The sequence below is a fragment of the Pipistrellus hanaki genome (assembly GCF_964339955.1).
Source record: "Pipistrellus hanaki genome assembly, chromosome: 7".
Classification (NCBI taxonomy): Eukaryota; Metazoa; Chordata; class Mammalia; order Chiroptera; family Vespertilionidae; genus Pipistrellus; species Pipistrellus hanaki.
Window position 1 is genome coordinate 71352226 of NC_140509.1, and position 13715 is coordinate 71365940.

At 36.9% G+C, this 13715-nt stretch overlaps 1 protein-coding gene across 1 annotated transcript in view; it reads left to right on the forward strand.

The window, feature by feature from the left end:
• ARHGAP18 (Rho GTPase activating protein 18) overlaps window positions 1-13715 on the forward strand; it is a 125132-nt gene that overhangs the window by 79110 nt on the left and 32307 nt on the right. The window contains exons 5-6 of the mRNA XM_084889638.1: window positions 627-805; window positions 10128-10293. Of these exons, the coding sequence (XP_084745764.1) occupies window positions 627-805; window positions 10128-10293 (345 nt within the window). The remainder of the gene's footprint in view (window positions 1-626; window positions 806-10127; window positions 10294-13715) is intronic.

Genomic DNA, 13715 nt, shown 5'->3' on the forward strand with positions numbered 1-13715 from the left:
TTGGCTGCATCCATCTGCATTCCCACCAGCAGTGCACGAGGGTTCCTTTTTCTCCACATCCTCGCCAGCACTCGTTATTTGTTGATTTATTGATGATAGCCATTCTGACAGGTGTGAGATGGTACTGCATTGTCATTTTGATTTGCATCTCTCGGATGATTAGTGACTTTGAGCATATTTTCATATGTATCCTGGCTTTCTGAATGTCCTCTTTCGAAAAGTATCTATTTAGGTCTGTTGTCCATTTTTTCATTGGGTTCCATTAATTTTTTGTGAGGTTTTGTCATTCAGAATTTGAGATTGTTCAGCAATGTTTTGGAAGTGAACTCTGGCTACAAATTGGGACTTCAAAGAAAGATTTCACAACTGAACTGTGGATTTCTGGCGATCCCATTTCTTCTATCTTCCCCCTCCCCCCGCCAACATACATACCATTGGTAGGATTCTTGAGTATACTTTTTAGTATTAAACTAGCCATTAATAATTGCCTGTAGTAAATAGTATTTTTCTCAAAGGTTTTTATATAGTCAATGTATTAGAAGTAAAAATAAATATATAAGTGAATAAATAAATGAATAAATAAATAAATAAAGCATATGATTTGGGTCTTTTGTTTTTACCCCCAGACCCGGAGTCTAGCCTAGTTGTTGGTGAAAAGAAGCTGACGCCACTGGTGCCCGAGGAGGCACCTGCCTCTGTAACAGATATCAACCTGGAGGTGTCATTTGCAGAGCAAGCTGTCAATCAGAAAGAGAGCTCCAAGGATAGGACCCAGAGGAACAAAGGCAACGATGTGCCGTTACTTGTACGTAATACACTATTCAGATGTCACTAAACAGACTTTGCTTTTAATTAGCCTTTTATTTTGAAAATTTCAGACCCAGAGGAAAGTTGGAAGAATGGTATAGCAAACACCCAAACAGCTTTCATGTAGATTCATTCAACAATTCACATGTTGTAACCTTGACTTTCTCTCTGTCTGTATCTACCTATGTATTGGTTGTGTTTATCTGGTAACATAAACACTAACTTATTAAAGCTTAACAAAACACAATTTCAAAATACTTAAGAAGTTGAAGGATAAAACCAAATTATATATACATATGGTTATATTAAAAGTAGAGGCCCGGAGCATAAAAATTCATGCACTGGAGGAGGGGGGGTCCCTCAACTCAGCTTGCTCCCTCTCAGTCTGGGAGTCCTCACAGGGGTGGGAGGTGACCTGATGATCAGGGGAAGGCAAAGCCCCATCACATCTCTGATGCTGCCACTGCTGGCAGTGCAAGCTCGGCTGGCCCTGGTTACCTGAGCCTTGGGTGGCCCTGGGTACCCAGGCAGCCGCCATCCAAGGCTTACCTGTGCCTCGGGCTGGCCTTGGGCAGCTGGGTGGCTGAGGTGACTGTGGGACTCCAGAGGCAGGCCCGTGGAGTTGCTGGACCCATCTGGGAGCAGCTGCATGCCTGCTGCCCCAGTGGGGCTGAGGGGTCTGGGTGCCACCATCTTGTGGCTGTGGGTGCTGCCATCTTTGTGATGGTGGGAGGGTCAATTAGCATATTTCCTCTTTATTAGATAGGATTTTCCTAATATTACATTTTTCTTTATAGTTTCTCCCTTCCCAACCCCCATCTGTATTCAAACAAAGGTTATATGCTGCATTTGATGCAAGTGTGTGTGTATTTTAATATAAGTCAGGTGACCTGGTTTTGGTTTTAATAGTTTTGAAGAGTCCAAATCAGATTTCTGATTTTGTCTATTTTTTTTATGACTAAATTTCCATTTAAACATTTTCACCTACACTTCTGCTGAGATGATGTTTATGCCTCCTATTGCATCATCAGAAGGGCATGATGTGAGGTGGTTTCTTTATTGGGGATGGAAGATGACTTTGCCTATATGCAGTTAATATTAATTTGTGGTCCTTGAAACTGTGTGAACATCCAATTTGTCAGTAATAAGCTATCCCCCAGAGGACTCACCATACATTTGTCATCCTTGCCTGAGACAATAACAAATCTGGTGTTTGAGAAATACTCATCTTCTAATTCTGTGACAATTCTACATTGATTGGCAACAATCTACTATAATAAGAGTAGATTATTTTTATTTTTTTATTGAATATCACTATGGGCTGAAGGTTCCTGTTTTCATTCGGTGTTTTATAAATCACTACGTTTCTTTGCTGTCCAAGTTTACCCAACTTGGACCAATAGGAGCCCTTTGAGCTGGTTCCTATGTCATTGTAACCTGCCCTCATCATTCATTTATGACTTTCTTTCTCGTACAAGATGTCTCAGGCGCGCCCTGTAGTTTCCTCCCCTCAGAGTTGACAGAATCTATTTCTTCAAGGAGGACTGGTTCCTTTTATTGATAGATTGTATTTCAAAATCAAGCTGTAGGTACTGAGTGTTCACAATGCTACTGAATGCCTTAGTTTTTTAAGTATTTATTTATTTATTTTGTAAAATTTCCCACATGCAAACATTGAAAAGAATAGTGTGATGAACCCCTGCATACTTATCACCTACCCTAACATTTATTAACACATGGCTAGTCCTGACCTATACATACCCATAATCAGTTTCCTATTTTGTATTATTTTGAAACAAATTTCTGAATTATATTTGTTTTCTATAAATATTTCAGTATGTATTTCTAAATGCTAAAGAGGGGTTTTTAGAACATATTCATATTACCATTATTGTATCTAAAAATGCTAACTATTCTGAATTTCAAATATTCAGTCTGTTCAGATTTCAAATTGTATCACAAATTTCATAATGTTTTTATAGTTTGTTTGAATTAGGATTCTATGCATAAGGTTTATGCATTGCAATTGGTTGATATATCGATTAAGACTTTTTAACTAACTCTCTCCCTTTCCTTCTCTCTCCTTTGTCTCTCTATCCCTCACTTTCTTCCTCTCTCTTTTCTTTCATTACATTCTCTCTTATCCCCTATTCTTTCTTTTCTCCTCCCTCTCTCTTCTTTGAAATTTCTTTCTTAAAAAAAATGTAGTTATTAATTCATAGAGAAGTCCCCCCTCTGACTAATTTTATTCCCATGTTTTTCTGTTTCCTGTTACTTGATTGACTCTAGATTTATCATATCCAGGTTCATTTTTTTGAGTGTGAGAACAATTTCAGGTGTGACTAGAGAAACAAAATGTCTGGTTGTGTTCCCCTTTTTGTAAAATAGCAGCTCTTTCTGATCAACGCTTGGATCTATTAGCTTATTAATAATTCCAGGATGATGTGCTAACTTCTTTTTAAAATTCATTAATTGGAATACATCTTTTAAGGAAGACATTCTTAAAGTGGTTGCTTCCTTTCCTTTACTAGTTTTCTTTTTCTTTTTTTGTTTTGTTTGTTTCCTATTATCTTTCACTAGTGACTAATTAATGTTGTTTTATTTTAATTTTCTTGTAAAACTAGCATCTTAATTCATGGATTTAGACATATGACATAATGTTAGAAAAAATTTCCCATCTTTTCCGGGCTATTTTATGCTGCAGACCTAAAATTGTCTGTTTTAAGAAGCGTTCGTTCCGTTTAGTAGAAATAAACTTTTATGACTGATTGAGACACCAGGAGTACTCCTGACTCTGGGTGGTTGTTGCTTACAGTCTTTTCAGAGGGCATAGTGTAGCCATGGCTTCTCTTTTCCACATTGAGAACAGTGGTGCTTAGGATGCATCAGATAATCTGATTAGAGTATCACATAATTGCTTGTTTATTTTATCCTCCATTAATCACAGCACTCTCAGCTAACAATACCAACACCACCAGCAATAATTTGGTTACCAGAAAGAGTTTATATTTGTTTTTGTTTTTTCTTTAGTTGTTTGTATCCTTGGGGGTATATCCTAAAAGTTATGCAACCATAAAATTGCTGTTTTAGTTTGCTTAGGATAGTTATTCTCCATGTGGTTAAACCACCAACTGCATACCTGGTTGGGTTGATTTGTTTCATTTTATTTCCAATTTTTAATCATAAATTTTTTAAAAATTGATTTTTTTTTCATAAGCATGTAAAATATTTGCATGGTCTAAAAGTCAAATGTAAAACCAAGGTATATTAAAAGTCTGGCTTCTGTCCTTGAGCCATCACTCTGTTCTCCCTCTCCTCACAGGTAAATTTCTTATTATAATTTTATGGTTTATCCTTCTTTCTTAGATAAATGGTACCTCACTATACACACTTTTCTCCACCTTGAGGTTTTTTGTTTGCTTGTTTGTTTGCTTGTTTGTTTGATTTTAATTAGTGGTATATTTTGGAGATTATTTCGCAGTAGTATAGAACAATATTACTCATTCCTTTTTATAGATGTACTAGAGGCCTGGTGCATGAAATTCATGCATGGGTAGGGTTCCTAGGCTTGACTGGCGATCAGGGCCGATCTGTGGGGTGGCTGGTGGAGCCATCAGGGCCCCCACTTGCACCCACCTTAGCCTGGCACCACCCACTTGCTGATTGCCCCACTGGTTGTCCCACAGAGTGCAACTGGCAGGGCAATCAGGGGGCCCCCACTCGCAACCACCTTGGCCTGGTGCCACCTGCTCGCTGGCCCCCGCCACACACTACCACTGCTAGTTTCCATCTTTGGAGCAACTGGCAGGGCAATCAGGGCTCCAGCTTACATCCGGCATGGTCCCACTCTCATCGGGGCCCATCGCGGCTGCCAGCGCCTCCACTACTGCCCGCTATCAGTACCCACTGCCGATATCCACCATGTTCCGTGCCACGCCCTGGTGGTCAGCACATGTCTAACTCCTGGTGGGTCGAACTCCCACCTGTGAGGACAATTAGCTTTTAGCCTTTTATATAGGATTGTACTCATTGAGATAATGTATCACAGTTATAATTTATTCAACCAGTTTCCTAATGGTGGACATCTGGGTTGTTTCCAGGTTTTATCATATATTTTTAAGAATTTGCCTTTAAGAACTTGTATGCCTAGTGGGGAAAGTAAAGGAGTATGCCTAAAGAGATGATCCACACTCCCAGACTAGTCTGAACAGAAACACCTTTTAAAAGTGACAATCTTCATCTCAACAGATGGGAAGGGTTTAAAGTGACAGAGAATAGAGTCTAATTAAACAAAATGAAGACATTGTTTACTTTAATGTTGTTGATTCAAATAAGGGAATAAGATAAATTAATCTTTACTTGATAGATGTAAAACAAAACTTCCTCTCTCATTTTAGTCTCCAATTTAATAAACTGATTTGGGCTCACAGACTGTCTTGATTTTATTCATGTGGAGCCCCAAGCTTAAAATGACTTTACCATTTTTACCACTCTGTTGCTCCATGCTTACCATGAAAGCCTTAGCCAGTCCTTTGGGGTCGAGCCCAGCATTTGACTTTACTGTTCAAAGTCTTTCCTAACTGAACTCACAATAGCTAAAATATATAAAATCATCCTTGAAATTATTAGATGCCATGTTTTTGATAATATTTCTAATTGATCATGTGTGTATTTACGCATCTGTTCTCTACCAGTCATTTATCCACGTGTCTGCTAGTAGGCATGGACATGTAAGCTTTCCACAAGTCCTCAGCATTTTTGATGAAGTGAATACTTATATCCACCACTCAGGCAGGTGTGTAAGCAGGGAAAGCTTCACATTCCATTTCTATCCATGCTCCTCTGCTTCTGTCAATAAGCATTTGGGCTTAATGTAATACATTGTTCTCTGTTGACCTCATTTTATATTCACTTCCTTTTTCTTTCTGCATCAAACTGTCTTTGTTAATTCTTTATGATGTCACAGTGGATTCAAATGTCTCCTTTTAAACTTGGAGATCAGGTTTTATAACTTTCAATGTGCTTTAGTTTGAAAATTTTAACTGCTAATTGTGTTGTTGTGTACCCACCATATCTCAGGAAGTACACTCTGTAATTATTTCATTTATTTATCAAATGATCTCTATGAGGTTGCTATTCCAATTCCTATTTTTCATACAAGGAAATAGGTTAAGAGATTACATGGTGTGCCAAGGCTTGGCTTCAGTGACTAAGCTTTTGAAGCCAGTCTTTCCTGGAAAACCATGCTGACGCCATTTAATACATTGAATTTACCAGTAAGTGTGAGTTTGTGTCCTTTTTAATATATATATGTGTGTTCAATTTTTCAATTGCCATTTGCAATAGTGGATAAACCTAGAGGGTATTATGCTAAGTAAAATAAGTCAGTCAGAGAAAAAAATACCGTATGATTTCACTTATATGTGGAATCTGAAGAACAAAACAAACAAAATTGAAACAGACTCATAGATACAGAGAACACACTGATATTTGCCAGAAGGGAGGGTTGTTTGGATACTGGGAGAAAAAGGTGAAGGGACTAAGTACAAAGTGGTAGTTATAGAATAGCCATGGGATGTAAAGTACAACATAGGGAATATAGTCAATAATACTGTAATAACTATGTATGATACCAGTAGGGTATTGGAAATATCGGGAGGATCACTGTGTTATTTTATTGGTGCTATAGGCAAATTGTTTAGGATAGCTTGGGAGGTGATATAAAATGATTTTGGTTTACTTGGTCTGTCATATAAAATAGAAATTTAATATCACTCTTGGAGACTAAAAACAAAAGGGGGTTACTGGCAGCAGGGGGTGGGGTTGGTGAATGGATGGTGCCAGGCCAGCCAAGGTGGGTACCAGCAGTGCCACCCTTCTCCCCCCAACTGCCTCACAGGTCGCTCCACAGATCAGCTCTGATTGCCAGCCAGGCCTAGGGACCCTATGCATGCACAAATTTCGTGCACCGGGCCTCTAGTACGATAATAAAATGACATTTTACATATGAAAAAAAATCTTAGGAAACGAATCTCCTAGTAGAGGATATAAAAAAGTTATCTTGTGGAAATTGGCCAGGAGAGAACGAATTCCCTTGCTTTCCCAGTTGAAGTTCGAGTGACTTGATGAGTAAAAGAGTCTACTCCATCATAACTAATGAAGTACCTATTGGACCTCTCATGTTACAAGGCCTACAAAAGAGGGGTACAGCACCAAAGAGCTATCTGATTAATTTATGGTAACACATGAGATCCAAAGACTTTATGTTTTTCAAAAACAAAATTGTACTTCACTCTTTTCTTTAATCACATTTTTTAAAATGTAAAGAGCTTTCCTTTGCAGAAATTGCACTGCCTTGTCTTAGCCAAGGAACTGAGCCATCCAGTCTATTAACTAAACGGAACGACAGGAAACTTCATAAATATTTAAAGCAGCTGCCATGAATTAAACATTGGGATAAAGAAACTAAGTCCTTTCATTAAGCACAATGTTAAACAAATAAGTAAATAAATAAAGCTCATGACTTGTATTGCTAGGGTAAATCAAATGTTTGAACTGATAATACTTCAGGTTTCTTTAAACATGTACCTCGGGTAATGCTTTGAATAATTATATCATATGTGTTTGGCTTATTAGACCAAAAGCAACTGATTTTAATGAAACATTTCGGACTTACAAAAAAAAAAAAAAGTAAAGGCTTGTGAAGTAGGATGGGGTTCAGTCCTCAAGAAACAAAGCAATTAGCAGAACTCTGGGACCAAGCATGAGGAAATGGTGATGAGTCTTATGTGATTTTAAAGGTGAAGCTCAGTACACATCACAGGAAATGAGGTGGCCCTGCCCCTCATTGAGTTGGATTCTGTGTGTTCTGCCTGTAGGGTGTGTATCTTCATTCACTGAATCGACGGACGGAACACCTTTACAGGCTGATAAAGACATGGCTCCTCTTCTTGAGGGCCTCACAGTCCTAAATGAATGCCATCAACCTAGACACCTTCCTGCAGACTGCGGTGGGTGGAAAACTGGAGCAGAATAGAATGATTACTGAACTCAAGATTTAGAAGATCTGAGCTACATCCCTATTACATCACTGGCTGCTATTTAAGTCCCTTTACTGAGCCTCAGTTTCCCTCCTTAGAATATGCTGCAATAATTCTTACCATATGGGGACTTTTGCAGAATAGAATGAGAAGTCAGTTATCAAATACTAATTGTTATTATTATTTGCATCATTATTTTTTCTTAACTTGCAGTAATATTCAGGAGAAAGGGAAAACCATGAAATCATGAAATTAATGTAGTTAAAATTTCTGTGAAAAAAGTGTAGTTAATACTTTTTGAGAGCTTACTACTTGTCATTTGAGCCCCACTACAACCTTATAAGGTGGTTTCTGTTATCATTCCCATGTTAGGGATAAAGTGGCTGAAACACAGAGATGATGGAGTTTGCCAAAGGCCACAGAACTTGTAGGTGATGGAGACAAGGTTTGCTACCTGGAGTCTGGCCCCACTTTCTCAACCCCTGTGCACTGCACCATGGAGGCCATTAACCCTTGTGCTGGAAATTCACTTAGGATGCATATTCAATCAAGTCTGTTACCGTTTTATTGAACATTTTCATAGGAAAAACAACTGTACTACAAAGAGTTAAGAAACAGCTTCTTTCTCCTATAATGAACTTGAAGGGTTTTTTTCTTGGAGTTGAGTTTGGTTGAAAGGAGTTAGCTCCTCCATTACCAAAAGTGGTGGGTTTTAGGATGTGCTCTAGAGCAGTGACTCTCAATCATTTTGGTCCCATAACCCTTTAGGCTCTTAAAAATTATGGAGGTCCTCAAAAAGCTTTTGGTTTATAAGTCAGGAAGACGTTGATGAATCCCTGGATGTGTGGCCTTAGGCCAGGCATCTCCAAATTCATGTTGTTGGAGTGTTGGCTGTCTCTCTGGGACTTGCCGCTCTCTATGCTTGCTGTGACTGAAACAAGAACAAAGGGGTATGAAGATTATTACAGAAACTGTGGTTCCAGGAAAGGTTTTGAGATGAACAAGGCTGTTTCAAAGTGATTTTGGAATGTAAAGAATTTCTTTGGATTGAGTTCCACGGAATTTTGTCGCTGACCTGTGTTCCTGAATTATAAAACATGAATATGCAGACAAAGGAATAGTTCTTTTAATAAATAAACAGTTTGAAAAATGGGAGGGGATCCCTGGCTAGTTTGGTTCAGTGGACTGAAAGGTTGTGGGTTCGATTCTGGTCAGGGGCATGTACCTTGGTTGCAAGTTCGATCCCTGACCCTGATCAGGGCACAATGTAGGAGGCAACCAATGGATGTGTCTCTCTCACATTGATGTTTCTCTCTCTCTGTCTCCCCACCTCCCATTCCATTTCTCTAAAAATCAATGGAAAAAATATCCTCAGGTGAGGATTTTAAAAAATGGGAGGAGGACTATCATTTATGGTAGTTATACCTATGGATATTTACCTTATAAATTAAAATTGAGAAATTAAAAAAAAATTCAATTTAAAGCACAATACCACAGTTAACTCTTTTTTATGAAAAATAGCCATATTTATAAAAAAATTAATTACTATAGCTCTTCCCTCCCTGATGCTGTACAGCTCCTCTGTACCTACTTTATTTGGGTTTAATGACAATTATATATGTTATATCGTATATCATATCATATCAAATGTAGGTAAAGAGTATCTGGCATATTGTAAGCACTCATTAGTGGTTACTATTCTTCTTTCTCCTTCTCTTTCACTTTCCCTCCTTCTTCCTTCTGGTTTGTACCGAACTCCTAATCTTCTCTGGTTCTTGATGGTCCGTTAACTAGAGTTCTTTTTCTCCTTTGGGTCTACTGTCTTCTTCTCTTAGCCATGGTTTGGTTCCATTCTTTGTCAGACTTCAGATACTCACTCCTAAACTCCCCACAGACTTGGGGAGCATCATCGGGAGAGTTTAGCTCTCTATCCTGACTCGCGAAATCATACCATAGCTTTCATCGTCACTATTCTATACTAGCAGTTTTAACTTTCACAAAGAAAAGGGTAGCCAAAACTGGTTTGGCTCAGTGGATAGAGCGTCGGGTTTTGTGGTCTGAGGGGTCCCAGGTTCGATTCCGGTCATGGGCATGTACCTTGGTTGTGGGCACATCCCCAGTGGGGGGTGTGTAAGAAGCAGCTGGTCAATGTTTCTCTCTCATGGATGTTTCTGACTATCCCTCTCTCTTCCTCTCTGTAAAAAATCAATAAAACATATTTTAAAAAAAGAAAAGGGTAGATACTGTACACCTTGACTAAATTAACTGTGTTTGTTGTAGAGTTTCAGATTGCCAAAAGACAAGACAGGCACCACCAGGATTGGTGACCTGGCGCCCCAGGACATGAAGAAGGTTTGCCATTTAGCCCTGATTGAACTGACTGCCCTCTATGATGTCCTGGGTATTGAACTGAAACAACAAAAAGCTGTGAAGATCAAAACAAAAGGTAATTGGAAATGAGAAACGGTTGGATTTACTTCTAAAACAGCAAGGATCAGCTTAGCTTTTTAAATCGTATTTTTAGGGGCAAAATATCTATAAAACAAATCACCTCTACAAGGTATCTAAAATATAGATTCTAAAACACTGCCTTCAAAAATTTATACTTTGATAAAAATGCACTGTCTCCTAGAGTGTTGAAAATAAAGGCATAATCAAAAAATTAATTAACTGTAGAAGGAAATTAGGAATCAAGTAATCTTAATTCACATGCTCTCTCCTTTAAAACTAAATAATGCATTTGTTACATAATACTTATTTATTTCCAAAATAAAATCTTGAAAAATGACTTTAAGATGGTTGATTCTGATAAATTATTTTTGCTTATTTATTTGATGGAAAATACATAGGGTAGTTAGCAGTTCTTTTGTTCATTAACATTCTACTTCTAACTATTTTACAAACACATTCTGTTCTCCCTTAAGAAAAATATGCTATGTGATGCATAATACCACTAAATTGTATTCATCATGGATGTGTGTAATTTTTCCTTTGTATGCAGCTTTACCCATTTTATAAATTTACAGTATTCTAAATAATATACTAGAGAATATACAGCTTCTCAATATTTGTTTTTCCAAGATTTTATTGTTTTGGAAATCCAGAAAATTCTCTGTTGACAAAGCTTCACTGTTTAGGAAATTCAGACCTCTTGTTTTACCTTAACGGTATCTCCTAAAGAGAAACCAAGAATGAGGATTATTGAGTTGCCATGGTAACATTAGCAAAGACAAGTGTTCACCTGATTTAAGTTTTAGAGGCAATTTCTCTGTAGGACTGAAGTGTGCCTTCCCTTCAGGCCCTCTTCCATGCTGGGCCCCAGAAGACCTCATTTTGTGCTCAGTTCCTTTGAGTATTTTAGCTTAAAGCTTGGCACGGTGAATTTCTGAATTAAATGATGCTTCTGGTTTTCCGCACGTCCTTTGAGGATAATGAAGACCTCACATGCTTTTTTTAGAAGTTTATCACAAAGCCTTCTCCAAATATAAAGTGAAAATATAATTTAAATAGCTGTGCACAAGACTTTAAAAGTGGCTTGAGGAGATTTTTATGTTTTAGAATTGCATCCCAGCACTATTAACCTGTTAACCGAACGGGACGTATAAATACGTCAAACAATATCTGATATGGGTAGGACATATGAATATGTCCTTGAAATATATGTTGCGCCCTGAAACGGGAGGGACGTATATTTCCGAACAACAAAGGTATTAGTCATCCATACATGTCTCGACATGAATTTAAGACATGGAGGGAATCAGCATAATTTCGCTGTTGAGAGTGGTGGACGTGTTCTGGGTGAGCAGTGACGGGTATGTACTTACACTTACCTACCTATTTTCGTATTATATATTTACTTATATTTTTTATATCTCCAACCTTTATATAACAGAAAAACATATAAAATTGATCCAATCATCAATAATTTGTTAGAAAAGTTTAAAAGTTTTTATGTATGTGAACGAGAAATATGCGTAGATGAATCTCTTTTATTATGGAAAGGGAATTTATCTTGGAAACAATATATATCTACAAAAAGAGCTAGATTTGGAATGAAGTTGTTTATTTTGAGTGAAAGCCAATCTGGATACGTACAAAATATAATTTTATACACAGGCAAGGACACAAATTATGGTTCGAACTACCCACAAGAAAAACAATCAACAAGAATTGTTTTGGAGTTAACACATGACTTACTGAATAAAGGGTATAGGATTTACTTAGATAATTTCTATACGTCAATTCATTTGGCTGAACTCTTGTGTCAAAACAATACAGACATTGTTGGAACAATGAGGATAAACAGAGTCGGAATCCCCAGTGAAATAAAAACAAAAAAATTACAGAAAAATGAACATATACTAAGAATCAAAGACAAACTTACGGCTTTAAAATGTAAGGATAAAAAAGACATATTGATGCTCAGTTCTATTCATAATGACGAAAAGACAATGATTGAAAAGAGAGGAAGAAAGCAAGAAAAACCGAATATTGTCCTGGATTATAACAAGAATATGGGCGGCGTAGATTTGGGAGATGGAGTTATGGTGGCCTACATGGCTGCCCGTAATAGGGTAAAAAAATTTTATAAAAAAATTTTTCTACGATTAATTGATATGTGCTGCTTCAATGCATATATTATATACAAAAAAGATAAAGGTCATTTGGATCGATTACACTTTTTGATAGAGTGTGTAGAGAAATTGGTAGATAACAACATAGTGAAAACCCACCCAAAGATATCAACAAGCAACTCTACATCTAAACCATCACGCTTAGTTGAAAGGCATTTTCCAGAACAAATGAAAAGAGATATAGGAAAAACTAAATCCAGGAAATGCCGAGTTTGCTACAAAAAAGGTGTTAGGAAAGAATCTACATACTGGTGTCCAGATTGTAAGGTAGCACTATGTATCAACAATTGTTTTAAAATATATCACACGGAAGTTGAGTTTTGAATTTTTACATCTATATTTCAATTTTTTAAACTCAATATTTCTATTTTATTTGTGTGCTTTTGTTTATTGTTCTGTAATTGTTAACTTTTTAATATTTTTTATTGTGTATAGAAATAAAAAAATATATTTTTTAATCTTTATAATTGTTTGTAAAATTTATAATTTTTTAATTCGATGTTTTCATTTTTTTGTTGGTATTCTTTTCTATTTGTTTGTAATTTTGTATTTTCCTTTGTGCTTTATATATAAATAAACGAAAAAATATATATTTCATTTATTTTAATTAAGTATAAATTTAAAAAATTATAATATATACATCCACTGGGCGTGACGTACTGACACGTCCTAGTGAAAGAGTATGAGCCCGTTGTACTTTGCGTAATTAAAAAGGGAACTCCCCGGTTAACAGGTTAACTAGTATTAGTGTTAAGAGAAGCCAGTGTTAAGAGAAATTCTGTCATTTTTATTAAGAGTATCACTATGAACAGATTTTTCTTTCCATCCTTTTAAGTGTTCTTACATCTAATCAAAGCTATTTATCGTATAAGCTAGACTGAACATTCTTGAAGATTACATCTTTTCTTAATTTTTAAACTGAAAGTTGTTTAGTGGATTACTGCCATTCTTATGAATGGCATCTCTATTGAGTGTCACAGTTTTCAGTGTCTGCTCACATCTCAAAGATAATTCCCCTTTCCATGTTCACAGTGATTTATACCTCCCTTGATGATGTGTGTGACCCTCCTTTGCTAGCCGTTCACTCGGTGATGGGGGTGAGGTGGGAGGTACTGGGTACAAGCTATGCTCATATCAGACTTAAGGCATATGATTTTAATTTAGAAAAATTAGAAATTATTACCTGTTATTCTTTCTGGAATTGTTTCCAGATATGTAAACTATGAATTTAAAT